The sequence below is a fragment of the Gasterosteus aculeatus genome, chromosome 6, assembly GCF_964276395.1.
Source record: "Gasterosteus aculeatus chromosome 6, fGasAcu3.hap1.1, whole genome shotgun sequence".
Lineage (NCBI taxonomy): Eukaryota > Metazoa > Chordata > Actinopteri > Perciformes > Gasterosteidae > Gasterosteus > Gasterosteus aculeatus.
In genome coordinates this window covers 6,640,987-6,667,297 of record NC_135693.1, presented here as the reverse complement: position 1 = coordinate 6,667,297, position 26,311 = coordinate 6,640,987, and the positions used below count along the sequence as shown (strand labels likewise).

Genomic DNA, 26,311 nt, shown 5'->3' with positions numbered 1-26,311 from the left:
AGTTTCCATATGCTTTTATGAATGAAAAGTATAAATCTAAAATCATACACAGGACGCTACTCTAGGAGCTGGTTGTGTGTGTGTGTGCACGCTGTGCAGTGCCGTGTGGACGGAACTCTGCAGTGATGTTAAGGTCCTGTAACCGGATACGCTGGTTTCCAATGCCTCAGCTGCACGTCCACCTCCACCCCCCCCCCCCCCCCCAGCCCTCGGCGTCAGGGCTATTTCAGGTTCCCTGGATGCACGGCGCACGCTGCAGGAGGAATCAGCGCCGTGTCCCACCACACAGATTCATCTTGGCGCGGCGCAGGCGTCCGCTCTGTAATGCATCCGGCTTTGCACACGAAAGCTCCTGTGTGTGTGTGTGTGTGTGAGAGAGTCTTTCTCACACACACACAATGCAGAACTAGTAAACACATTCCAGACAGAACCCAGAGGAAGAGATGCCCGCCTGACCAACAGCAGCTACGCTTCCACACACAACTGGAGATACACCATGACGATAGCGACTATTAAGAATACTACTATTACTACTGTTTCCAAAGCTCCATTGATCCAGCCGCGTTATCGGACATTGTGGAGCACTCGCATTAAATGTGTTACAATTAGACATTATGTGATCAAGACTATGCAGCAACTGCTCCTCATTCCGCTTTAAAAAACAGACAAATGCCCTTAAGGGGAAATACAGCGTGTCTGAGTGAGGCGGCCTGTGGGACTCAGGGGACGCCATTAATGCGTTCAAGACGCATCGTTGAACGAGGATCAGTTCACACCAGCAGTTTGAACGTTGGAATACTGAAAAAATTAAATGAAATTAACTGTTATTAATTTCCACCTATTTTTTCTTGTTTGGCGACGAGTGTAATGTTTGCGAGCCACATTTAGATCAATTGGTTTTTTTTTAGATTTACTAATGAAGTGCATGAATTAAAAAGAAATGCTACTCCATTGCAGTCGTCTTTCACGCAGACAGACAGCCGGGGACTCAAAAGCATCGGGGAGAACGGGAGGAAGACCGAGCCGCTGCGTCACATGACTATTTAGTTACTTTGATTTGTATGTGGGGGCTCAGTGCCGCTTGGCATACGTCTCCCAGTGGCGGCAAGCCAATGGAGGGCAACCGGGCGTCGCCCCACCTGGAGCGCCCGGCCTGGAGCCCAAAAAAAGAAAAAGAAATATTAAATTATAAAAAATATCTATATTTGGGTTTTTGAAATATGGAATGTACCGAGTAATGTACACGGTCCCACTCCATCTTCTTTCTGTGGGATGCACTAAAGAAAAGATCAAAAGGAGCTTTCATGTCACTGCACATGTATTTATAATGGTAAATACCAGGTATGTACCTCCTTGACCTACAATTGTTATCGCTAACCATCAATCCTTACTTGCGTTGGCTGAAGAAAGTAGTCAAATACCCTGAGCAGAAGATGAAAGCTCTAAACAAAACCATAAAAAGACTTATTGGACTTCGGTGAAGAATCCTATCTTGGCTTTTCTTTGGAGAGCCATTACTAGATAAATAAGTAAATGAAGTGGCTGGAGTCAATGTTTGTGTGTGTGTGTCTTCCCTTAAACACTCACATGACAGCGGTCAGCTGGGTATCAGACAGGGAATTCACTACGATCTCTTGCGTAATGACAGACCTGGTTACAAAACAGCCGGGCTGCTGCTGCACAGCCCGCCTTCCACAGAGGAACACCGGTGTGAGCGGGGATCCATGCTTTTAATTCACTTCATGAGCAATCAACACATCCTAATGTTTTTAATTGTCTGAATTCCTTTCTGTAATTAATGTATTAATATTAGTGTTTGCAGGTTTGAGGTGCCTTGAGTGAAGAGATCAATCACACAAAACTCACTGACTTTTAAACCCATCTTTTCCTGACTTGTATTAAAACTATACTCAGTTTCCTGTTATGTTGGATCCATATTGCCGGAGGGAGAGAGGGGGGGGGGTTCAGGGCAATTGTGGCTAATATTAACTAATTCATTTTCACTCCTCAGTGTAAAGCAACACAATGTAACTGCACCACAAACCACAGCAACCACAAATGATCACTACGGGTGACTGTTGTTGACCGAGGTTAAACCTAATGTCCAAGTTCTGCACGGTGCACAGAACACCACACCGGTCACAAGAGACCTGTGCCTCCACGCCGACCCTTTGGGACTAAAAGGGACAACGTCTAACTGCCTTTTTACACCCAGCATTGCTTTTTTTTTTTGCAGAATTACACAGAAAGCCATGACACATACACGCACAATAGATGCATCTCCCATTTCTGGTCATTAGTCGCTCCCTCCCTCACGCAGACAAACTTGGGTCTATAAATAAGAGGCAGAAGAAGAGAGCAGATTTAGGTCAGCAGACGTGTCTACATGCCGCTCCACTCTTTCCACCAAGCCTCTTTGGGGAGGGGGGGGGGTGTGGGGCAGCTTGATACTCAGAAATCTCCCGCCTCGATATTCCCGGTGACTCAGTGTACAGTAGCATCCACCTCATTACTGCAGTATCTGCCTTATTACTGCAGCATGCACCTCCTCGCAGCGGCGCCGGCCTTATCATCACGGTGCCCACCTTGTTACGCCAGCACCGGCATCACTACAGCAAGTGTCATCATTTTTCTTCTTTTTTTTTTAACTGCAGGCTCACTACTTAAGCATAATCCCTGTGAATGCAGTACAAGCCTTATTACTGCACTACTGAAGCTTTGCTGCTGCACCGTGGGCCTGATCACCGTTACAAGTTACACGCATTCTGCACCTGAGGGTTTGCAAAGCGGACAGAGTCCATCCCTCCTGGGGTCGCCGAACGGGATTGAGATTGACAATGAAAGCCTGCAGATGTCACCTCGTCGAGGCCTTTTAAGAAGACGCACATGTTCAGACACAGTATGTCTTCAAGAGGATTTTGCCATCGTTGGTGTGATGGATCAGATATAACGGCAACGAGGCTGGGAGGGAGAGTAGAAGGTGCAAAAAACCCTCAATCAGGGAGCACATAACTAATTCCTCTTACTTTGTTTAAGGGGTTTTAGGAGCAAAAAGGTGATGCGGATTCAGCCATTGCGATTATCTCTTACTGGGCAAATTCTACGTAAGTTCAACAGTGTCATTTACAAGCGTGTGTTTTGTGTTCCGCGCTCCTCGTCCGCAGCACAGTTCACTGTCGCCGTCGTCGCCGCAGACACTTTGGGGTTATTCCGCGGCGGACGGACGCGCGCTTCACAGCACGCAGACTGACCGCGCCGCGAGTCCTGGGACGTGAAACACAAAGTCCAGCCGCGATAAAGGCAGCTTGTTGACAGCACGTGATCACCCGCGTCGACTTCACCGCGTCGTCGGAATCGGCCGAATTTAAAGTTAAACATGGATGTAGATCGTTTTATATAGTTTTGTAATTAAGAACAGTATCAAATAGCCCCGTCGCGCGGAGCACTGAGCTTAACCGGCGTTAGCGTGCGTGCTAACGGGTGAGTGTATTAAGGGAAGCGCTGTATTTCGGGTAAAAAAAAAAAAAAGTTGATCAGACTTCTTTTTCCTAGTGATGAACTGTAAAGGAACGGCCGCCTCCTCGGTTCTGTGGGCGGTTTGGACAGACAGAGATTAGACGGTCACTGGGAGTTACAGCGGGGGGGCAAGTATCTCCCGTTACTATCCATTTAAAAACGAAAACTTTTCCGCAGCCGGACGCCGCCGCTGCCCACATTGCTAACTGATGCGCCTTCACCCGCGGTCCTTCGCTCCGGCGAAACGCGTCACTCCGCGCCCGGTTTCGCTCTACGGGGAGGAGGCGGAGGAGGGGGAGAAACGGGAGTCTTACCGCGTCCAGGTCCGCCGGAGTTTGAAAGAGAAACATGGAGGGTATTTAAACGGTCCCGTCGGCTACCGAGGCACGCGCCGTCCTCTCTCCCGGAGACTCGGTCGCACAATGGCGCTGATAGGAGGAGGAACAACGGCCTCCGCTCACGGGGACGCGTGCTGCCTTCAGGAGCCGTCGGACATACTCGAGAGGTACGCTTCACCTGTGCCGCGAAAGGTGTCAAATTGAAGCGTGAAGCGAGGTGTTGGTTCAGAGTGGAGCAGGACGCCTCAGATTAACACAAAGCGGTTTCCGATTATATGAATTATGATGTTGATGTTGTATTATCGCAAACGCAATTGATATATAGGACAGGAGAATGTGTGGTGAATGTGGACATTTAAAGCACAGAAGGCGAAGTGAAGTGGCAGCGAGAGGTCATGTAGATGAATTTCACATCATGTAACTGTACATTAAAAAAGAATACTGATTCATTTTCAGTAAGTGATACACTTTAAGATAATACAATCACTTGTGCGGACTCCTTCCTAAAATAGGCTCCTTTAAATGTAATTCAGATAAACACGAACAACATATATTTGGCCTATTCATATTTCCTAAATTGACAACGTATTTTGCTTGAGACTTCCACCCAACTCGGAAGATCACTGTTAACATCACAACGGCCTTATTACGGTCGGGACAGGATCCATTTTGTCAGGGTGGGCAGGTTAACGAGGGACACGTGAAGGCAGCAGGAGAAACTGAAACCGAGCAGCTGCCCCGAGAAGTGGCGTCGACCACTTTGCTCCGCCCACACGTGCACGTACACACAGATACGCACGCACTCACAACACAGGCGCACGCACACAACAAGTTTCGCGCGTGCGCAGTCTGCTCTGTTACGTTGCATCTCTATTTGTCTCTCTGGGAAAAATATGTAATTAATCCTTAACAACTTTTGAAACTCTTGATACATGCACTACCATTGAGTTAAAAATATTATGCTTTACTTTTTTAGATGGATAGTTACTTTGTTAATCTAGAATGTATTCAGAGATGTCTATTACCTGCTGAGGTTTTGCACTTTGTATAACAACTTGTATCCATTAATTTATTCTTTCATTGACACAAGAATGGACGAATGGTCACATAGATGAGCACTGGACCGATGGTGCCGTTCGGTCTGTGAGCGATGGCTGTCCTGCCCCAGCAGCAGATGGCAGGGAGATGACCGGTAACTCTGAACAAAACCCATCAGTCTGCTCCAGACGGACAAAAAAACGCAGTGGAGCAGCCCAGAAAATGGGCACCCTGGACTGTTTGTGTACCTGATGCCCCCGCTGCACACTCAACCTAGTTGTGCACTGATTCGGTCACAATCACAATACGAGTCCCATATTTTCCCAGATGGGGGAAACTTTTCTCAAGACATGCTTTGATCAACCTGATGTCACCAGTATTTACATTTGCTGGAGCCCAGTGTTTATGGGACTGAGAATCAGTTTGTCCAGTTGACAGCATTTAGGGCTGTCTCTCCCCAATGTGACGACCTGGTTCGACAACAAAAAACAGGCGGGGCTCATCCAGCATTTATAGCTGTACCCACAAAAAATAACGCACCATAATTCACAGGTATCCCACGTAATCATGAACGAAGAAGTCACATAGCTTGCATTGTTACGGGACTTCATATTTGAACCCAAATGACAATTTATTTTTCTTCACCTGAAACACAACGAAGCGATTTTGTCGTCTAAACCTGCGTCAGCACTTAAATCCTAACCTGACATAAACCTAACCAAAGTTGTTTCCTACGAAGACGGAAGATTATTTTGGAAACCCCTGGATGTATTCAACGAGTGAAATCCGTGTCTTTGACCCACCACCTACCATCCCATTGAAGCAGATACACCTGAAAGAAATCTGCATTTTAAAAGGCTGTCATCTATCATTGGCTGAAGGACGCGACACACAAAAAGCATCCACTGGTGCACGGCTGCATGACATGTACAAGATGTTTTTTAGACTCAGCTGAATCCGTGCAGGTTGAATAGCGCGTGGAGACTGCTGTATTATTAATAAAACCGAAATATCCCGCTCAATATGTCTGCATCACACAAAAAGCCTGAAAGAGACCTCAGCTGGAGCACGGCTAACGGGCGGGTTAGCGCTTCTTTGGTGAATGGAGATCTGATTTAGGTCCTGCGTTCATCTCTCTGGGCTGCCGAGTTGACTCATGAATGCTGAGCAGCGAGGAGGGATGGCTCTAAATAAAGATTTCAGGTCAAAAACAGGAAATGGCTCAGTGAGCAGGGAGGGCAGGGCCATAGCAACACCAACTGGAGAGCTGCACCCACCGCATCTCCCTCCCTCTCCCCATCTATCTTTATTTATTCCTCCCATTGCTCTTCTTTTATTTCCTTCTCTGGAAAAAAAGCAGCACGTTCCTTGTCTCCCCTGCCTTTCTGTTGTTGCTCAATCCTCATTTTTTCCCTCTTTTTCTCTTATAGTTCCTTTATTTTTTCCCAGATATTGCCAGAGAGAAAGCCCAATGCAAAAGGTTGCACAGTTTAAGCATTGAACCAAAATGACCGGCATGCATTCAGCATCATCACAATAATGTAGCAGAGAACAAGTCATGCTCCGCGTTATGTTACGCGTCACTATCAGCGTGAACCTGACTCAAGGCGAGTCCACTGGTCCCACTCACTGCTCCGGCCAGTCTTCCCATCGCCGTGTTGCACCTCTCGGTGGTAACATGCAAGATCACGGCTGTCGCCAGAATTAGTCCACTGAAAGGCATGTTCCATTTATACTCTGTGACAGCACACGTGCGTTTGATTTTACATCATCAGGGTCTAAACATTCAAACTATGACACGCACACGCAGCTGGATTCATCGATTCATGGTCAACGTTTTTTCTATCTGATTCGTTTCTTCTTCTGTTTGTCTTAGCAAATAAAGGAATCCGTGCACATTAGCCTGTTATTGACAATTATGTAGTAATTTTGAGAAAAAGCCAATGTTTTTTCCTAAACCTTATTTTTGTTGCCTATAACTTATTTTTAAGTTGGTCCGATATGGACCAACCAAAATAGAACGTTTAAGTTAATGGGGCATAATAGACACAAGACTCATCTGACTGCTGCTGCTCTCCTGTGTATAACAAATTAAACGTTGTCTCTGAGCCTGATGTGTAACGATGTCACAGGTTGTTACGCTACGTTGTTACGCTACGTTGTTACGCTACGTTGTTACGCTACGTTGTTACGCTACGTTGTCGCGTAGCGGTTTCAATGTTGCATTTCAATGACACATTGCGCCGTCGCGTTGCGGCTGTAATGTAATGCGGTGTCACATGACGATGTTATGTTACAATGTAACGTTCGCGATATCACATTGCGATGTCACATTACAAAGACTAGTTACGATGTCACGTCGCTATGTCACGTTTACGTTTTCTAAGCCTTTTACCGCATTGACTATATGGTGTTTTTTATTGTCCGTTCTTGAATGCACAACGCACGTGAATATAACATACAAATGTACAAATTAAATACTTTGAGTACTATATGCAACGTGGCCAAACTTTTGACATTTGTTTAAAAGAAAATGGCAAAACATGGTGGAAAAATCAACGGGTGCCTGCAGATTGGGAGAGGGTGTGTGAACAGGACCAGAGGATATTATAAATACTATTAGACATGGGTGGGGCAACACAGAGCGAGAGGCGGAGACAGGGAGGGAGGGAAAGGGCTCCACACCAAAAGCCCCCATCTGCTTTCTTTCTCCTTCTCTGTGCGTCTCTCTTTGTCTCCACCTCCCCCGGTTCACTCTCTCTTTGTCCCTCCACCAGCCTCTTTTTTCATCTTCCGTACACACGGGGTGGAGTATCCTCCATGCTGCATGGTATATCCACGATCAGGGCCCAAATCTTTTACAATACTGCTTTAATTGATATAAACACAAAGCAAAGTGGAATCTGGAGTCTCTCCCCAACACAACTACTTTTCTTTATCGTCATTATATTGATACTTGTATCGCGCAGCGACTGGTGTATTTCAAAAGGGGAAGTGAGCAAAGAAAGTCAGCTCCTGGCGTGCTGGTCGCATATAAACCCCAAAAGTTAGTTAACCCTTGTTTGCTTCGCGCTGGTATTTCGATTGACGGTCCAAACGCCTAACCGGGGTTCATTTTAAGCCAACAGGATTGGCCAAGTTGACACTACTTTGCAAGTTGTCAGATTGCTGCACAAACTACACAGCTTGACGTCCTTTAAAAGAGATAATTTAATTGTTGCTCTTGTCTAGCTCTTCATTCTACTCGAGCAACTGAACTCCTTATTGGTCATTCCAATTTTATTTGGGATAAAAGTTTGCAATCCAGGGAAAATAAGTCAATTGCTTCAATTGCAGCGCCAGTAAATCAACACAGCTTCGATTTCCTCGTATCTTGCATCCTTAAAAGTCATGTAGAATTTGCTGGTTCCAAAGTAATGTTTCAGAAAACCTACCAAAGTCGACAAGGTAATATTCAAATGAGTGTAGCAGGATCGTTGGTGGTGGCCAAATTTGGCACGTTCGTAGCGACTTTTGTCAAAATATAAAAAAGTTAATGCTTCAGCCGCACAATTTGGTAACAGTATAGGGAAGCTTATGTGTAATGCCCAACTGTTTTAGCCAAAATTGGAAGAATATTTTGACGTGTTTAAAAAATATATTTGCGTGTGTGTGTCCTTTTTACCAATTGCTCCTGAGGCTGAGATTCAGAGTTTAGGGAAGTTAGAATTGCACATTGTTGGTTTGGTTTTGTCGAAAAACAGAAGACTCGAGCAGAATCATTACAGCAAAAAACAGGTATTTTTCTCTTACAGTTGCATAACTGCATAACGTAGAATAACAAAACGTTTCACGGTTGCAAGAGGGCTTGTGCACGGACTAAGAACAGGGGCAACCCAGACAGAGAGAGAGAGAGAGAGAGACAGCGATGAAGAGGGAGAGAATCAGAGAGGGGGAGAGGAAAGAGGGAGGGAGCAGGAGGGCGGTGTGTTTACTCAAGGCCGTGTGACGCCGCCAGTGTCAGGTGACTTTCAGGAAAGAAGTTGTTGGTCTCTCTCGCATTCTTGCCGTCTCCGTTTGAGTGTGTCGATTGGGCGGCTTTCCTTGTTTCGTAACTTCTCTCTACTCACCGACTTCGCCGGCACGTCAAAGCGTCCAAAAAGGGGCAATGGGAAATGTTTCCAAATCACATCGGATGGTTTGATATGGAAGCGGCCGGCGTAAAAAAAAAGAAGTTACACGATGTTTCAAATCAGTCAAGCCAGTCACGAAGACATTATGGGCAACTGTATGAACCCCCTTCGACAGACACTGCGGTACTGTTCTCATGGCTTTTGGCTCGAGGCTTGTTGAACAGTTTTACCCCTTAATGTGTGTCTGTGTGTGTGTGTGTGTGTGTGTGTGCGAACCCATCCACAGCAAACTGGTGAGCGTGACACATTCCAGGAGGACAAGTCACCAACAGTGCAGGAGTAGCTGGGACACTGATACCTCTGTCCACTGCAGGGAAGAAAGTCCACAAGATTTCACTTTCTTTTTCCTGCAGTTTGGGTCACAAGAGAGCTGAGAGTGGAGGCAGAGTTGCCTGTTAAGGTGGTGGAGGTGGAGACGCTGGAATTGACCCTAGCGGTGTCGCCAGTAGAGGTGATAGTTACGGCGGTGGAGAGCGTAGAAGCTGTTTAGCGTAAACTCGGGAGCAGGGCCGCGCCTGCAACACGCCTCTTCCGGTATCCCTGTAAATACCTCCCTAACCCACTCTTCCCGTTCCGTTTACGCATTCCAAACACCACCCTTCCAACCCCTTTGTTAAGCCCTCCCCTCCACAGCGGATCCTCCGACGTAGCTCCCCAAATCACATCCGACCGACTAGGCGGAATCGACGTACAATCCTGTCGCTCACTTCTCACGGATGAAATTGTTAAACGCGTTCAGTTGATGGCGTGGTCCTTGCTGGCGAAATAAGAGTTGGTAAACCCATTACGTGTGTGTATTTGTCCCCCACATAGATTCCGCCGTCGTCTTGCCTCGAACAATACATGCTGCAGCTTTTTTTTTTAAAGTGTACTTCAAGTCAAACTGCGGGTGAAAAGCGTGGCGTGAGAGCTGAAAAAACAGGAAGGTCATTAATCTTTGAGAGAAGTCAGGGCACAAGGAAGCTGCCAGCAACTACAGTTTATCTGGTTATCCATCTTTCTTTTACCTGATTTTTTCCACCTCAAGCTGCCTCCTTTTTTTTACTGAGCCTTCTCTCTCTTTTTGGTAGTAAAAAAAAAAAAATCTGAACAATGTGCTGAAAGCAGAAAATTATACGCAAAAGCAAAGAAAAACGGTCTAATAGATTGAAACTTTAATTACCGCCTCGAGGTTACGCCCATGTCTTCCCTTTATAATTTCATCTTATTAAACATTTGTTTAAAATTGTCATAATTAGTAAATTGATTTTAGAGTTATGGCCAAAAACGTGCTTTGCCAAGTCACAGGGACGTTTGTCAAGTTCTAATCAGTTCATCCTTGAGACCAAGCAAACGTCAAATGTGAAGAAATGTCCTTGAGTCTTTCCTGAGATATCTGGCTCACGACAAATGGACGGTCAGACAACCCAAAGGCACCTGCAAACAAACTGAACATCTGACACATTTAAGTACATGTACACACTAAAGATGAAAACAAAAAAATACACTCTTCACTTTGGCCTTTGATCCAAACAAGAATGGATACGGCCTTTTGAAAAACCCCAGGGAAACTCCGTTGGGTTGTGTCAAGCACAGTACTCGTAGGTTTAGGAAAAGATAAATTCTTAGTCAGTTGTAGGAAAGGACGGTCGTTTTGGATTAAAATAAGTATGCAAATGGCATTGTCGTTTCACATGGGGCAAAAACGGGCAAACGTCCTGAAGGGAAGATGGCTCGTTGGACCCGTCCACCTCGCCCATCTGGTGTGCTTTTGCGTTCTTTATACTTCCTGGTTTGTGATTACTTGGATAACAGACAAAAGGTTTTCCTTGTAATTTTGGCGCACACGTGACAGGACTGTTTACGAGGGCGGGGGATTGAGCTGATATCCTGATCTCGGCATGGCCTTGTTTGAATTAGCGCTTACATTGGAGCCACTTATAATGGGAGCTGCAACATGTGCATATCCAGTCTTGTGTTTTCTGGATTGCAATTTCATAAATCCTTTTTATCGTCGGTATTTAAATCTAACCCAAGCCTAATTATAACCCAATGTTTCTAACATATTGATATACCCTTCCCAATGATGAGGTTATCAATAGAATTCCCCGATTGGATTGAGTGATGTCATTCTGCAGTGTGACCTGATTGGTCCATCTTGCTCCACCAACCTAACGAAGACTCTCGTATTGTCTTACGGACAAACCTGACAAAGGTTCTACGTACTGAAACTTTGCCACTAAATGTCTCTAAATGACTAAGTGTTTCCTATGATGATAATAGCATTCATATTATAGTAATCAGATTGCATGCTGGGTAACCTATTCCTTCTCCCCCCTGCTGGTACCCTCCTACGCCAGACCAGACTGGCTGAGTCAGCTCCGCTGCTCTATCACGATTCAATCCGACACTCGTCCCCCCCCCCCCCCCCCACACACACACACACACACACACACACACACACACACACACACACACACACACACACACACACACACACACACACACACACACACACACACACACACACACACACACATTTTCCTACACGAGTCTCTTCACTCACTCTGAGCTGCGTTCAAAACTTCTTCCCCCTTCTCCTTCCCCGTCACTCTGCCTCTGCCCCTCCAGAGGTTTAAACAGCCCTGCCTCGCTTTCGAGTCTCCTTGTTCCCTCCCTCCTTCCCTGCTGGCTGCCTTCAGGGTAGCAGAAGGGAAGTGAATGGCTTCAGCCCTCCCAGCTGGTCCCATCACCCGGCAACCCAGAGCAAAACAAAGGAACACACACACGCACACACACACACACACACACACTTGCCTACGAAGAGGCAGGCAATGTGCAGATGCATGCTCCTAGACACATGCAGACTGATATGCAGATGAGTGCACACGCACACAGACACACCCCCACGTACCCCCACCTTTGCCCCCAGAAACTCCGTCAGCCAGCCGTCTCCTACAGACCCCCACCCATCACCCCCTTCTCCCCTCGCTAGCACCCTCTCTCCAGACACCCAGTCCTTTGTCCACACTGCTCTACACACACACACACACACACACACACAAACTACACATTCATGCATGTATATGTATGTATGTATGTATATTTGGGGGAAAAAAGATGTGCTGGTCCAGAAAGGAAGTGGACAAAAAGCGTATGTGAGGGCATCGTTTTCTGTTCGTGTGTGCACATACAAATACATGAGCTCACAGACAGAGGTTCCATTGATATTTGAAATTAGCCACAGTAGCCTGCAGCAAACCACAGCTTAGGAAACGTGCATGTTTGTCTGTGCAACTTAAATAACAATGTACAATGTTATAAAGCATCACTGTGCAGTGGTCAAGTCCTTTGACTTCTGTAACTATTCATTTCCCCTGGACTTACCTCCTCTGGACATTTTTGACAGACCTCAGTGGTTAGAATTCTATAGCAAATAAACGCAATTTGGCGGGAAGAGGAGCCTCCGGGGGCCCCACGTGGGGCAACCCACGTCTGTGCAACCAACCACAGACAGAAGTTCCACCGACATGTTTTTCTATCCAGTCCCTTTGGAGTATTTTTGCAATCACACAGATGGAGAGCGCAGTCAGTTTTATCTGCTGAATCGAGGGTAAGATGTGGCCCGGGACGCTTCCAGCTCTCTAACAGACACAAACGTCCTTTCTTGACCTCGAAGCAGCAAGGCGGAAATATCCCAACTCAAGGTCCACTTGTGGTCCTTCTCAGTGGGCTGCTTGGTTGAAATGGAGATAATAGGTGGACCTAAATATGGACCGTTGGTCACGTGGTAGTAGGTGCTTAAATGGGATTTAAACAGTGAAGGTTACGAGAAGCGTCCTGTCCAAATTAACATCATCACCATCATCATTCCCACCGCGGATCGCCATCCATGAAATGTAAAACAGCCAGCATCAGCACATCTCTGTGATGCTTACATGTGAATCTGCACATCCTCTAGGAAGCATGACGAAAGCCGATACGTGCTGCATTTTATATGGATGTTTTCATTTACAGCTGTAATGACACAGACACAAGCAGTCGGAGGAGGGCAACAAAAAAACCCAGCCAGACTACTAAACATTTAGTTTAACTCTCTCCTCCAGCATATTGAGCCAAACCCAACCAGTGAGAAAGTAACGCTGTGCTTCCATGGCTCTGCTTTCAGCCTCAAACTGCTCAGGCAAATAGTGAGAGGGGAAAAAGGACGATTTTCTGGAAACAAAAACGAGGCGGAAACCCTGAGAATGCTTCTGCAGGCTCCGGGAAGACGACTACAAAGGATGGAAAAATCTGGGAAATTTGATCCTAACTGAAGTCAGTCCAGATTCATCTGGTCCCATCCTGTCTAAACATGACACTGCAAATCGGGCTTGTCCAGAGTGGTCCAGTTCGGTCCTGGTCGCGGCTAAACCAGGACACTCCAAAACAGTGGGACCCCGTCTGGTCTAAGACCAGATCGCTCAGAGGCAGGCTGGCTGTGAAATACAATGCGACCACGCACACGCACACACACACACACACACACACACACACACACACACACACACACACACACACACACACACACAACCCATATATGGCAGCGTGGTGTGTTTGGTGTCCTCCGCATTCATTATTGAGCAGAAAATCCACTACAGAACAAGCCAGCCATGAGGAATGACCTCAGTTAAACACACACACAATGTATCTAAAGCACTTTCCCCACCAAATTAGCAAATATAAGCAGTTTTTTAAACAGTAAAACTCAACGAATCTAGAAAAGGCACAAGAAATCTTGACAAAAAATTGTAAACCAATTCTGTTGTGAAGGTTTGTTTTCTTTAAATCAGAAATCTGGAACATTACAACCTTTCCAGCGGGGCTCTATAGGTACCATGTGCTCGTGACCCGCTGTGCACAACAAGCCCAAATTACGGAGTTACCCACATCATCACTCAGCCAGAGACCCAAACAGCAATCTCCACATACGCTTCTCTGTATCACTGACACAAATATGAGCCACTTGAGTGGCTGCCAAGCTAACGCAGCACTGTGAAACAAAGTATATCACAGTCAAGCAATAATCATACGGAGGCTTCAAGCCAAATATCCCAATATCAGAGTACGCCTGGTCACTCGCTCCCTTAGTGGAGATTTCCTGGGCTGAACAGCCTCAATACAAAGAATATCTTCCTAAACAATTCAGAATATATACTATAATTATTATTTATACTAAAATATTGTAGTTATTATGAGTCTGGACCCGACAGAGGTAATGGCAATTTGCTAGATATGCAGTGTATTCAGTTCAAAACATCCCTGCATCCAAGGGAGGGATTGACACCATAAGGTCCGGTTCCTGAATGGAACCAAAGAGAGGGTTGATTGTCCAACCGGTCGGGTCCCTATTCAGTCAGCTAACATGCTAATCCCACCGTGCTTTCATGTCACACTGGTTGCACAGGCCGATCTTCTAGGCTGCATTACGTTGAACTCCGATGGGACTACACAACTGCATTCTGCTCTTTGAAATCACATAGATTCATCGGATTTATGGGTCAAACTGGACAATGTGCAGCCGCCAAGTCTTGGTAAAAGTATTTGTATAGTGCTTGATTAAAGTGCTTGACCAGCACTTTTATACAGTATATTATCTCAAATCCTGTGGTCGTGAGTGGTGCATTAACTGGATAAAAATAAATCACATACCGTCATACTTAAAACAAATACAGTGCTCAGGGTTTGAAAGGAAGCAGAAGCCTTCAAAAATAGAAGCCGGTATTCAAGCATCGTGATGTTGAACGGAGGTTTGTTTTTTTCTTCATTACAGATGAACGGCGGAGGGGAGACTGTGTGGGAGGGGGGTATTCCTACACAGCACATGATGTAACTACAGGAAGTGGAGCTTTGAGTCACTGTGCTGAGGGAGTAACGTGATGACGTCTAAACAACCCAACATTTCCGCGCGCGTGTGTGTGTGTGTGTCCGTGCGTGTGTGTGTGTGTGTGAGGCTTAATTTATGTAAGAAGTGCCCGGAGGGTGTAAACTTCTTAACAAGCACAGCAAAAAGAATGTGCTCAAGTTGAAACACTAGAATACCTGTACACTAGATATTTAATGTGCAATTATGTATTTCTTCAATAGTAAGCTTCATAGATCATCGAAATAAACGCAAACTAAAAGAAATCTTTAACTTAAGAGCCACTTTCTTTCTAAAGCTTTCAACCACCTGGTCTCATTGGCTTCCTCACAACTACATTATCTTTCTTTATGCTCTATCTGAATGCATTCTTTATCTATTAATACTTTTTTTGGGCTCTCGTTAAGAGACATTAGATAGTACATGATACTGTAAGTACAACGGTAAAGATGTCTAATGTTGTAATGAATCATGATTAAATTGTGAGCCCTGAAGGAGCTAAAAAATTCCCTTCGATGACATAATTTTACAGCACCTACAACAATGAAGAATTGCTTGTTGGGAAAATATATGCTAATAACTAATAAGAAATAAAACTCGCTGTTAGACCGCAGGGTGTAATCAACTATGTTACAGCTACAGTTCATAATTAAAATCAATATCCTGTTTAAAATGAACATCTGAACAAACATAATCTACTGATGAAGGTCACGTGATTTAATCAAAAACCCAGGAAAAATAAAATACGTTTATTTTTTTAGTACAGATATCAATAACTAACTTTCATGGGTAATTTTAAGAACTCTAACAATATATTTAGGATAACACAAAACACACACACACAATAAGAGAAGAAAAGAATAAAAGGTGCCGTTTTTGTGGGTAATGAAAAGGAGGTCAGTGCCTCAAGACTGAACACTTTGCTAGAAGTAAAGGCACTGAGAACATAAAGCTGCCACACACACACACACACACACACACACACATTATTAAATAAGCACTGCTGAATGAGGTGCAAAAGCTCTTGCGAATCATACAAAATATAAATTATTACTAACTATAACTATAAATATGACAACTTTGTTGTCATGACAGCGTCTCACACACCTTTTTTTATCACTTATGACTTCATCAGTTGAAAAAATGACAAACCAGCATCACACGTAGGAGTGAAAACAGGGCATTTCGATGAAAGAGTTGACACGAGGTGTTTTGGGCTTATTGGGTCTGTCATGTTCCTGCTGATCAACTAACCCCTTGTTTGTGGACAGGACGCATACCTGGAACAAGCTTTAAGGTTATTCCAAAGAAAATAAAACGGAGTGTTCCCTCAACGCTTACCCATAGACACGGGTTGTACACTTCTAGCTTAGCAACCGTAACTATAGCAACTCGGCCTGTCTAGCTCTAGATCACACGTTGGAGGGAAGCGAATGGGAATGTAGTTAAGAGAGATGCTCGAAAGTCCTGAATCCACCTAAGGTCAAATTGTACATAAAGAACGGTATGCTTTGGGACGGGCCTACTGTGATTGACAGGTCGCTACCGGAGCCGTATGCCGCGTTTTTACGCAACTCATCCACATTCCAAACATGGCGACAGCAAAAATCCAAGATGGCCGAGGAGAAATCGCTGAACTTGTGGCTCCAAAACGTCCGTCCACAAACCAATGAGTGACGTCGCAACAACGTCAGTTGTTATATACAATCTATGGCAATACACAGAGGTAATTGGCAACACATTGTTTCCCGCGCCCGGAGCAACATGTCCGGAGGCTTGAGGCGATAATATCAATATTTTCTTAATGCAGAGTGAGAGCCGACGGGAGCCTCAGCGAGCATCTGGCATGACATTCAACAAACGGCCGTTAAAACCCACGACGTTGCAGGGGACGTGGTCTGCACCTCCGGCTGCTGTCTGATGGACTGGCAAGCCCTGCCTGCGTGCACAACTAATGTGCCTTTAACCCTGTGGGTGCACATTAACAAGCTTAATACAGTACACACGGAGAAAAGGGTCATGGGCTCCAGTTCACCAGATGACCCTGCTTAGACGTGCTCACTGCTGGAGCTTGTGCAGGGCAGAGGGATTAGAGTGTGTTGGTGGTGATGATGCTATCACCACCACTGCTCTCCCACTATCTATTTATAGCTCGCAGAGCTCACTCTCTCTCTCTGTCTCAGTCTCTCTGTCAGATTCTCCATACTCAATGCAAAATGCATTTGTAGGAGGCGTCGGGAAAGAGAAAACAGAAGGACTAACAAGCAGCCAGGGGTTTCAAACCCTAATCTTAAATTGGTGAATTTAGCAAACGTTTCACCACAAGTGATGGTGTTTGTGTGTTCAGAATGCAGCAGGTATTGTTTGGAGTCCAAACAGAGCCACTTGTGGGGGAGAAACTGTGAGTTCAGCGTCCAGTTCCAGGACATTTAGCAGTCTGCAGCCACACACAGGTGCACCTTGTGTGACAGTCTTATTAAACCCGTTTATTGAGCGCTTGGGCGCGGCGGGAGAAGCGCTTGTGGGTTTTGAGATTTGATGAAAGCTGCAACACTCCTTTCTGGAAACGGCAATGATGAAAACCGTCCGTTCTCTCAGAAGAGGAGACCTGGTTTCTGCAGCGAGTTTATAAAATGTCAAAGATTACTCTGTTCATGGAGTACTGTAGTGACCTGACTTCAGCTCGGGCTCCTGAATGCATCAGCCCTCCTTGTCCAGACATGAGACTGTGAACTCTGGACGGCGAATGATTCCTTCTGCCAAACGGGCCGCAGCGTCTGGGAACTCAGACAAACCGCGGCACCTTAATCTGGATTAGCTGCCAAATTAGAAGGCCGCTTGCTTATGTGTAATCCTGTTGACTAAACTCCGGCACCCCGGTGGCCATTTGATGGCAGTCCAACACAAGCTGACTGACTGATACAGTGGCCACAGAGATCTGTTGTATGGATGCTATGGAAATATATGCAAAAAGGGTACGGACAATCCTAAAGTACAACAAGAGTAGAATAAGTGACCCCATAGTACTCCTTAAAGTCATCATGAGTGCAGTGGTGAGCAGGTGTACCTGAGTAATAGCATCAATAACACAATGTGAAAATACTCGGAGACAGAGTGAGAGACACAACCTCTGTTGGCTAACTTTCCTCACATGGACTGTCAATCAACCGTTCATTCACCCATTTATAAGCCTACAGGCAACTTTAGAGTCACTGACTGATCCAACCTGTATGTCGCTGCACTGTGGAAGGAAGCCGAGGTACCCGGAGAGAACCCAAGCAGACAAGGGGAGAACACGCAAACTGCACCGGTGAAGGCCCCAGACGCCGGCGGGGTCGAACCCACGACCTTTCCACTGCAAGGCGACAGTGCTAACCAACACAAGCCAATTAATAAGCATAACAATTGTATAGACACTAGTCTCACAAACAGTTCTCTCCTCACAGTCTCAATTTGACACAGACACACGCACAGACGTGGACACGTGGACACGCATCCTCAATAACACGCACGCACACACTTACACTTTCTGTGGACCAGGTTGGGAATGCTGCATCAGCAGATCAGTCAGTGGTGGTTGTGTGTGTATCTGTGTGCACGCGCTCGTGTGTGTGTGTGTGGAGATTAATGACAACTCGGTTATAACGCAGGCAGCAGCGCTCCAAACCGCGAGCGCGCGCTGCTTTCCTCGCGAGTAAACAGTGGCCAGCTGATCCAAAAACCGACAGGTGACCCGGAGTGATGGTTAAAAAAAAGGGGCACAATCTCCTTAAAGTTAAGATCTCATGTTAATAGTTCATATCCCGCAACGCACATGCATGGCGACTCTCGTGTTTCATCCTATGGAAGCGCGACACGCTGACGCGCAACGGAAATTCCACGTCGTAAAACGCGTGGAGCGATCCGAGCAGACTGCAGGACCCGTGCAGTGCACGCGAACAACTGCTTTCTTTAAATGTTTTCAGCTTCCTTGAATATTAGACGGACGTGTCCGCGTGCAGGCGGAGAAGAACGGGGTGAAGTAACTACAACACCAGACGCACCGGACACCGGAGTTCAGTTGTTGAGACACTCACCCTGTGCGGCAGATCCGTCCAGCACGGTGCAGCAGTAGAACTATTGGATTTGAAAGAAGAACTACTACTGAGCTGTCAATTTTCTATTTAATTATTATTATTTTTTACCCTGAAAGAAGCCGAGGGTCCACGCAGTCACGGCTCGGGGCCAGAGAGAAGTCGTTAGAGAACAGCCCGTCCGGTGCCACGTTGAGGAACCGCGAGGCAGACCGGGAAACGCGACCACGCTGCTCGGTCCGTGGGCGTCCGTCACACCCGGTCGGCTCACTCCGGTGTGGAGGTGCTGCAATCCAGCTTCTAACTGCTTTAGATGGGTTTAATAGTATTTAGGGGTTAACGTATTGCTATTGTAGAATAACCTTTTGATTGAAAGCTATGAGGGGGCTATTTAACTTTTAAAAACGCCACATCAGCCATGTACATATTAAACTAGCTATTGATCTAGCATTATATCTCGACATACACAGGACGTGTGTTATATTTCCCCGTGTGGGACATTTATTTAACGCGACATTTAAAGTAGCCGTTTATACGCGCAGTACGCGAACGCAGCAGCAGGCAGTTTTTGACTGGCACGTCGTGCGGTGACGCAGAGGTGAGTCAGAGCGTCGTGTCCCGCCCACCCCGCGGTGGCGCCCAGTCACGCAGCCCGGCACAGCTGTGCGCGGTTTAAAGGGCCGCCAACTCCCGGCCCATGTACGGAAACTGTCCCCCAGTGGCCATTCCGAGGCAGGTGGGCGTGCGCGTTACTGTACAGTCACCCGTGACGTAGACATGTACACACGTCGAAATATGAACCTGCATACATGTTTCTATTGTGTATGAACGCGTCATCGGTGTACGGCCACGTGTTATGGTGGTGCCGCAGGGGGTAGCAATATAATCACGTGACATAAGTCATGATGCTTCACTGGGGCTTTTCGTGCTAATGATATTTTTCCTCAGCAGCACGCGCTCTCACACACAGACACGCACACAAGCAAAACCCACGCACACAGATACACACTCTCAGACCCACCGACACACACACTGATTTTGAGCGATACAGAAGGGGCAGATTAAGACGTTGGTCCTTGGTTGGTCACCCTTGGTCCTCTACTGACCTCTACTGGCAGGAGCGGAAACCTGCAACGCAACTTCCCTTCTGATTGACCTCAGTCTGTGTTTCAGTGACTGACTGCAAATTACATGGCATTTTTTGTCACTTCAACATAACTGTTTTTAGATAACTTCAAAATCCAAAAAGCCATCTTTACATGATTGTGCTTTCGGTGTTACAAGGATGTTGTTATTTGTTACTGTAAACATTGCATCTAAGTGACAGACTGCCGGCACTCTAAGTGCTTGTTGTGACAATTAGTTGCCACACACTTGCTACGACTGGGTCATGTTGATTGAGCTGTGGAAAGAATTGTGGATTGGAATATTTGAGTTTGTCGACACTTAGGAAGAAATAAATACTTTAAGAAACGCAGTTATTTTCACCAACTTGTACAAAGGAGATTGGATCAAACACCTTTTTGTGCAACATATGTGCATAGGACCAGAAACACGTGTATATTTAAGATTTACTTTATTTAGAATGAGAAATTTATTTTTTAAAACCAATTTATTTGGAGTTAAATGTATTAAAAAGCAGGATGGATTCATATATTAAGTAATCCTCCTAAATTGTGACATTTCCGTGAGTCATCTGAGATACATTTATAAAATGAAACAGGACAACTCCCTCTTATAACTTGCATTGCGATGAGAACTGCAATGCATGCTGGGGAGTGTACTCACAACCTTTGTGGTCAGCGCTGGGTTATCTGAAGCTGCAGGTGGAGCAGGAGGTTGGAGATGTACTTGTAGTGGGGACATCTGAGGGCAAAATCCCATCAGCGAATAAAAGGTGGATGAAGTTCGAATGCTCAAGAAAAGGAATTTACAACATTAATTTTGAGTGTGTAAAAAGGTTTATAGACGTCCTTCTGAAAAAGAGTCTACTGATGTTTTACACTGAAAATTACCAGCCAGGTTCCTTGACTTTAATGAACGACATGTTTTTAAGCTGAAGGTCCGGCGTAGAGATGACAACGTTGGTCTCTTGGTTCGTGCACGGCGTTGCTTCAGAAGGGAATAATCCCGACTATTAGATGGATCGCATTGAGACGTCTATGTGAGTCTGTCCAAAGCGACTTACATTGCAGTTTTAACCCACGGTTTAAATTTGCCCAGGGAGCCGTCAGCGGGTCAGGCGTCTTGCTCGGGGACACCGAGCCGCCGGGGTTCGAGCCGCCAACCTTGCGGTTCCCGGCGCACCCGCTCTACCCCGTGCGCCACATCGCCCTGATGATTGTGGGTTTGATTGCAAAATGACAACAATCACGAGGTGAATTGCTGTGACATAAGGGAAACCAACATATTCAAACCTCCCCTCAGAATTAATTGTGGTCCCTTTGTTGGTCTGCAAACTTTTTCATCCATCTGTTTTTGCAGGCTAACACGTTACACTAAAAATGCTAAAAACATTCAGTGTGTGAGCACTGAACAAGCGACAATCCCCGCCGTGCATCTCATTGTTTTGATCAAATAATTCAGTAAACCTAAAAGTCTAGAATGAAGCGTTTCAGGAGGAATAGAAAAGAAGCAGCGGAGCACATTCCATTTAGTTTGTTAAGTCGCTCTTTATTTTTTGCCGTGTTATCAAGAACTTCCAGTCTGTTGCTTAAAAAGTTGAGCTCAAGGCACTGCAGCATATGAACGGCGGGTGGGAACGTGAACAGCAGCCCTCCTTACATTTTAACCCGGAGAACTTTTGAGGTTGACGGCAGCGTCCCATCTGCGGCCAGAACGTTTCTTCATCACAGCAGCTGGTAGAATATCCTGATATCACTCATCAATGTAAACACAAAGACAGCGTACGAAATCACTCTCATTAAAAGGTTCCCGTGTATTGCACTAAATATTCAACCCAGGCCAGATTACTCTGTTATTATTATTATTATTAATAAAAAACATCTACGGTTTGTTAATATAAAACCGATGGAATGAAATGGAGTTTAATTTCCATCTTACTTGGGCACCTTTATATCTAAAGAGATAGAATTAATGAAAGGCCTCAATTCTCTTCTGCCACAAAATACGTGTTATCACTGAAAGTAAAATCACTGAAACTCAAAGAAAGACGTTGGAGGAAGAAGAGGAGAGGATCATCTCAGATGATCAGTGTTGTTCTGTGGGCCTCGTCCGCTGGAATCAGTGCTGTTTGGGGCGTTTGGGGTCGTACTTGATGAGCAGGCCGAGGGAGGCGAAGCCGAACAGAAAGGTCTGCACCGCCCACAGGAAGCGAGTGGCCGCGTCGCTGATGCCTTTGTTGCTGCGGAGAAGACAACAATGAACCAGCCGCCGCTTTCACTGCGTCCGAAATCCTGACGCGGCCGCTCGCTTGGCATCGTTTGCCACCTGAACCTCTACTTCTCTGCACAAATGTGCCAACACACAATTGGGACTGAATGTAGAGCATGCTGGTCATCTCTGCATGATCAAAATTAGACAATTACACCTGAGATTTGTTGTGAAACAAAAAACAGATGACAAATGGAAGCTTCTGGAGGCTGATTTATTCAGATGTTTAAGGCATTTAAGTTGTTTGTGGCCTTAAGGGGGAAGATGAAACTTTCTAAATAGAAGGTTGTGTCAGAAATGCGGTTGCATCCTCATCTACTACAAATGGAATAGCTTCCTGTCTTCCTTACCTGCACACCCGTAATGCGATGTAGGCCTCAGTGACGTGGATGGCCCAGGACGCCCACCACCTGGAACAGACACACGTGCGTGACACGATTGGAATACTCTGTAAGTAACAAAGTACTTGTAACTTTAAAAAAAAGTTGAAATCCAGCCACGCCGCGTGAGAACATGGCCAAACATTTTTGTCTCCCCTCAAGCAAAGCTGAGTAACACCCCACAATGCAACAGTGCTGGCTTGAAAAACAAAACAAAACAGTCACGTGACAACCTCCAAAACGAGATTAACGGCCGGCCGGCGGGTCACATGACTCAAACAACAGCAAAACATTTATCCTCTGATTGCCGTCTTCACGCCCTGCTGGTGCTTCGGCTTAAAGGCCTAATTAGCAGAACTTCACGCCGGTGGAGGTGTGAACGGCTGCAGCTGATTGGTTTTCAGCCCACTGATGGTACTTTGCGCGTCGTCTGATCGGAAGAGATGCCGCTCCGCTGAGGCAATCTGCTGGTTGCCTTTCATTCTAATTAGGCAACATCACAACCTTCTACCTGAGGGGGGGGCGACTGCTATCAAGGAAGAGGGATCACATGTCAGGAGGAGATCAAGGAGAACACCGTGGTAACCGGAGGCCGAGTGTCCGCTTACCCTTTGTACATAATGCCAGCATAGTTATCCACCAGGTGCCTGCAGAAGCTGCCGAAGGGGCCGAGCTGCTCGAACGGGATCGTTTCCGGCGCGAACACGATCCACTGCAACACACAGTCAGGAGAAGCGCCGAGTTAACGCATAAAACATGCACAGAGACTTTAAGACGAACCGGAGCATGTGTGTGTGTGTGCGCTCTTTGTCACCGCAAGATAAGTTCAGCAAGAGGGAACTATTTGACAATTTCATAGTTTTTGCCACATTTTCAGGGTTTTATATAGTTAGAGACTTTGCTTGTAGAGCCATGACATTTAGTAAGTGAAAAACACAAGCGTATGACGTACGTTTTTGGACCGTAGAAAATTGGTTAAAAAGTGCATATTTTGCAGAGTCCCACAAAGTATAGAAAGGTGGATGTTTCTATGCATCCGGGTCAAAATAGTCTCATTAGTGTTATACCAGCTTTTGGGGGGTGATAATAATAAGCGGAATGCTATTGGGCTTCCCGCTCAAGCGGTTAGACCGGCTTGTAGCGGCAATCGTGACTTAGAAAGCCGTAGCAGGACGGCCTTGTTGAAGGCCACGGGGATTTCATTCGACGCAGTTCTGGAGAACCGATTCTAAACCCTGGAGGGTTTTGTTGGAGGGCTGTCATGTGAAAGCAAATGAGTAGAGGTCTTGTTAGGCTCCGAATCGCACTCCATATCTTCCACGTTGGGGTCAGAATCAAGTCTTTATTTCATACAAACTGAAATAAATACTACCAGCTAACGACTCTACGGATGGTAAGCACATCGTGGATGAAGATGCTTTTATTTTGATCACTTATCCATTTCAAAAGCAGTTATTCTAAAACAGTTTTTTACAAACTATTTGTATCAGTGATGCTGAAATTAAAAGATATTTGAAAGGGAGTAAAGCACATGATACAAAAACTAGAATGCATTTATTCATTATTACATGACAAACTTCAATTTCTAAGCCACACTTGATTGCTTAATTTGTTTGCCAAATGAAACAAAAAAATATATATTCAAGCAAACAGCAGTGTTGGCTGGGCCCCGACATATGGGATGTTTTGCTGATATTTGAACATTTTCCCTTTTCTTGGTGGTGGTGCTAAATATACACGTGATCACTGTTTGAACCACACACTTCCATACTCCATGTAAAAGGTTAACGTGTTATCTCTCTCGCCCATTACTGCAGTTAACAGCTATTTATACCATTTACATTTGGCAATTGGAAAAAAATAGCTACAATATCTGCTACAATAAAAACCCAAATATCTACAGGCCGCCTGCTGTGAGCTTTATTGTTGTGGTGCATTTGGGAAGCAATGAGTTTGCAAGTTCTACAACTATACAACTCTAATAAATATAACGTTATCAAGGGTAGAATGGAGTTTGGCATGGTGTTGTTTATTTGAAGGGCGCTGTCGGGGCAAACATCGGCCGGAGGGAACAGACTCCTGCAGCGGACAGCGAGTCCGATGGACTTTGGACACCAAGCTAGTTTGAACCGTGATGGTTCAAGTCCCGATAAGATGAACGCTGGATAAGCGATCAGAGCGTGACGTAACAATGAACACGGAAGACACTTTGGCAATACAACAGTTTCACAAAATGTTAACAAATAAGATACTTTTAACGTACATTTTCCAACAGAAGCGTCTTTTTTTGAAAAAAAAGCACACGACCCGGAGGACATTTTAGCAACACAACACGGCGGCGTTATCCGCACATGGGCGATTTACACTTATTAAATCGTATTTAGATTATGACTCATTTAGTAATGAACTTACAGTGTAATATCCCATCCCCAGTATCACGAAGACGATCCAAAACGTGCTGGTTCTTTTAAAGTAATCGCATCCATCACTTTTAGCCATGGCTGCTGCTCCGCCGTGCTGCGCTGGTCCCGCTATCAAATACTACCGTGTGGAAACAGCGGCGACGAGGGACCACGGGAGGACGGGCCGACCGGGAGGGGGGAGGGGGGCGCTGTTCCATACATTGTTACATAACGTTACTTATTACTTATGGAGTATTCTTATGGCTTCATATGAAAATAAAATGTAGGCATATATAATGCGGATTAACAAAAACGTAATAACAACTTCCGATAAGGGAGATTTTATTACACTAAAGATGTATTAGTGCTGTGACGGATCAGACCAGATCAGATCAGTAGAATATTCCAGTGACCGGAAAACAAACATCCGTGTGCTATATACACTGTCTACTAGTCCTTAGTCATTGTTTAAAGTTTAGGTAGGTATCAGACACCACATTAATATTCCATACAGTAGGAAATTATGAAAGTTTTTTGCTGAGGGTTATTCTAGCATGAATACGACATTTGACAAACGAAATGTGTCACGTAATACAGGTATTTTATATAAGACACTAGTGGGAGAAGTTGTACTGTCCCTTTTAAACTGTCTGAAAAGCTATTCATTGTCAGATAGTTGGATCTGAAACTATATTGAGGCTTATCCAATGCTTTATTTATTCATTAGAAATATAATGATGAAACAGTAGACCTACAACCGCTGTCATGTTTTATTAGACCTTTTCAACAACTCCCCCAAAAATGTGATAAACTCAAGGATTTCTGTAATTAATTTTTTAAAATTTAAAACTCCATATATTAATCAAATCGAACTGAATACATCCTAATCAAACAGTAATTCATAAGCTGCATAGTTGCCATCCTCTACACGTTCCTGTAGATTTTCCTATTTGGAGGATCATGTTTTTAAGTTAAGATGATCAAATTATTTTTTTCTTCTCAAAATATGTACATCACCAACCTAAACAAAGCTCCCTTTAGTGATTTTGCATTAGCTGATTAGCCTATCTGCTACACCAGTGCTTAGTTGACTTTAATCAATCGATCATTGTATGTTA

The 26,311-nt window shown here is 45.2% G+C and overlaps 2 protein-coding genes across 4 annotated transcripts in view; both read right to left on the bottom strand.

Moving 5' to 3' along the window:
- LOC120820956 (SERTA domain-containing protein 2) overlaps nt 1–19,282 on the bottom strand; it is a 26,725-nt gene extending 7,443 nt beyond the window's left edge. Inside the window, exon 1 of one of the 3 annotated variants that reach the window (XM_040179230.2) lies at nt 19,130–19,282. The gene's annotated coding sequence lies outside the window, so the exon portion shown is untranslated. Of the gene's footprint in view, nt 1–3,830; nt 10,076–19,021 lie in introns of those variants that run through there. The other 2 variants (XM_040179229.2, XM_040179228.2) reach the window with 2 other exon arrangements.
- Nucleotides 19,283–21,670: 2,388 nt separating this feature from the next.
- On the bottom strand, nt 21,671–25,378 carry LOC144409421 (transmembrane protein 254-like). Its single transcript, XM_078103935.1, has 4 exons — nt 25,204–25,378; nt 23,400–23,503; nt 22,762–22,821; nt 21,671–22,382 (listed from the first exon to the last, which is right to left on the bottom strand). The coding sequence occupies exons 1-4, from the start codon at nt 25,288–25,290 to the stop codon at nt 22,262–22,264; spliced, it is 372 nt and encodes a 123-aa protein (XP_077960061.1). The 5' UTR covers nt 25,291–25,378; the 3' UTR covers nt 21,671–22,261.
- Nucleotides 25,379–26,311: the final 933 nt, after the last annotated feature.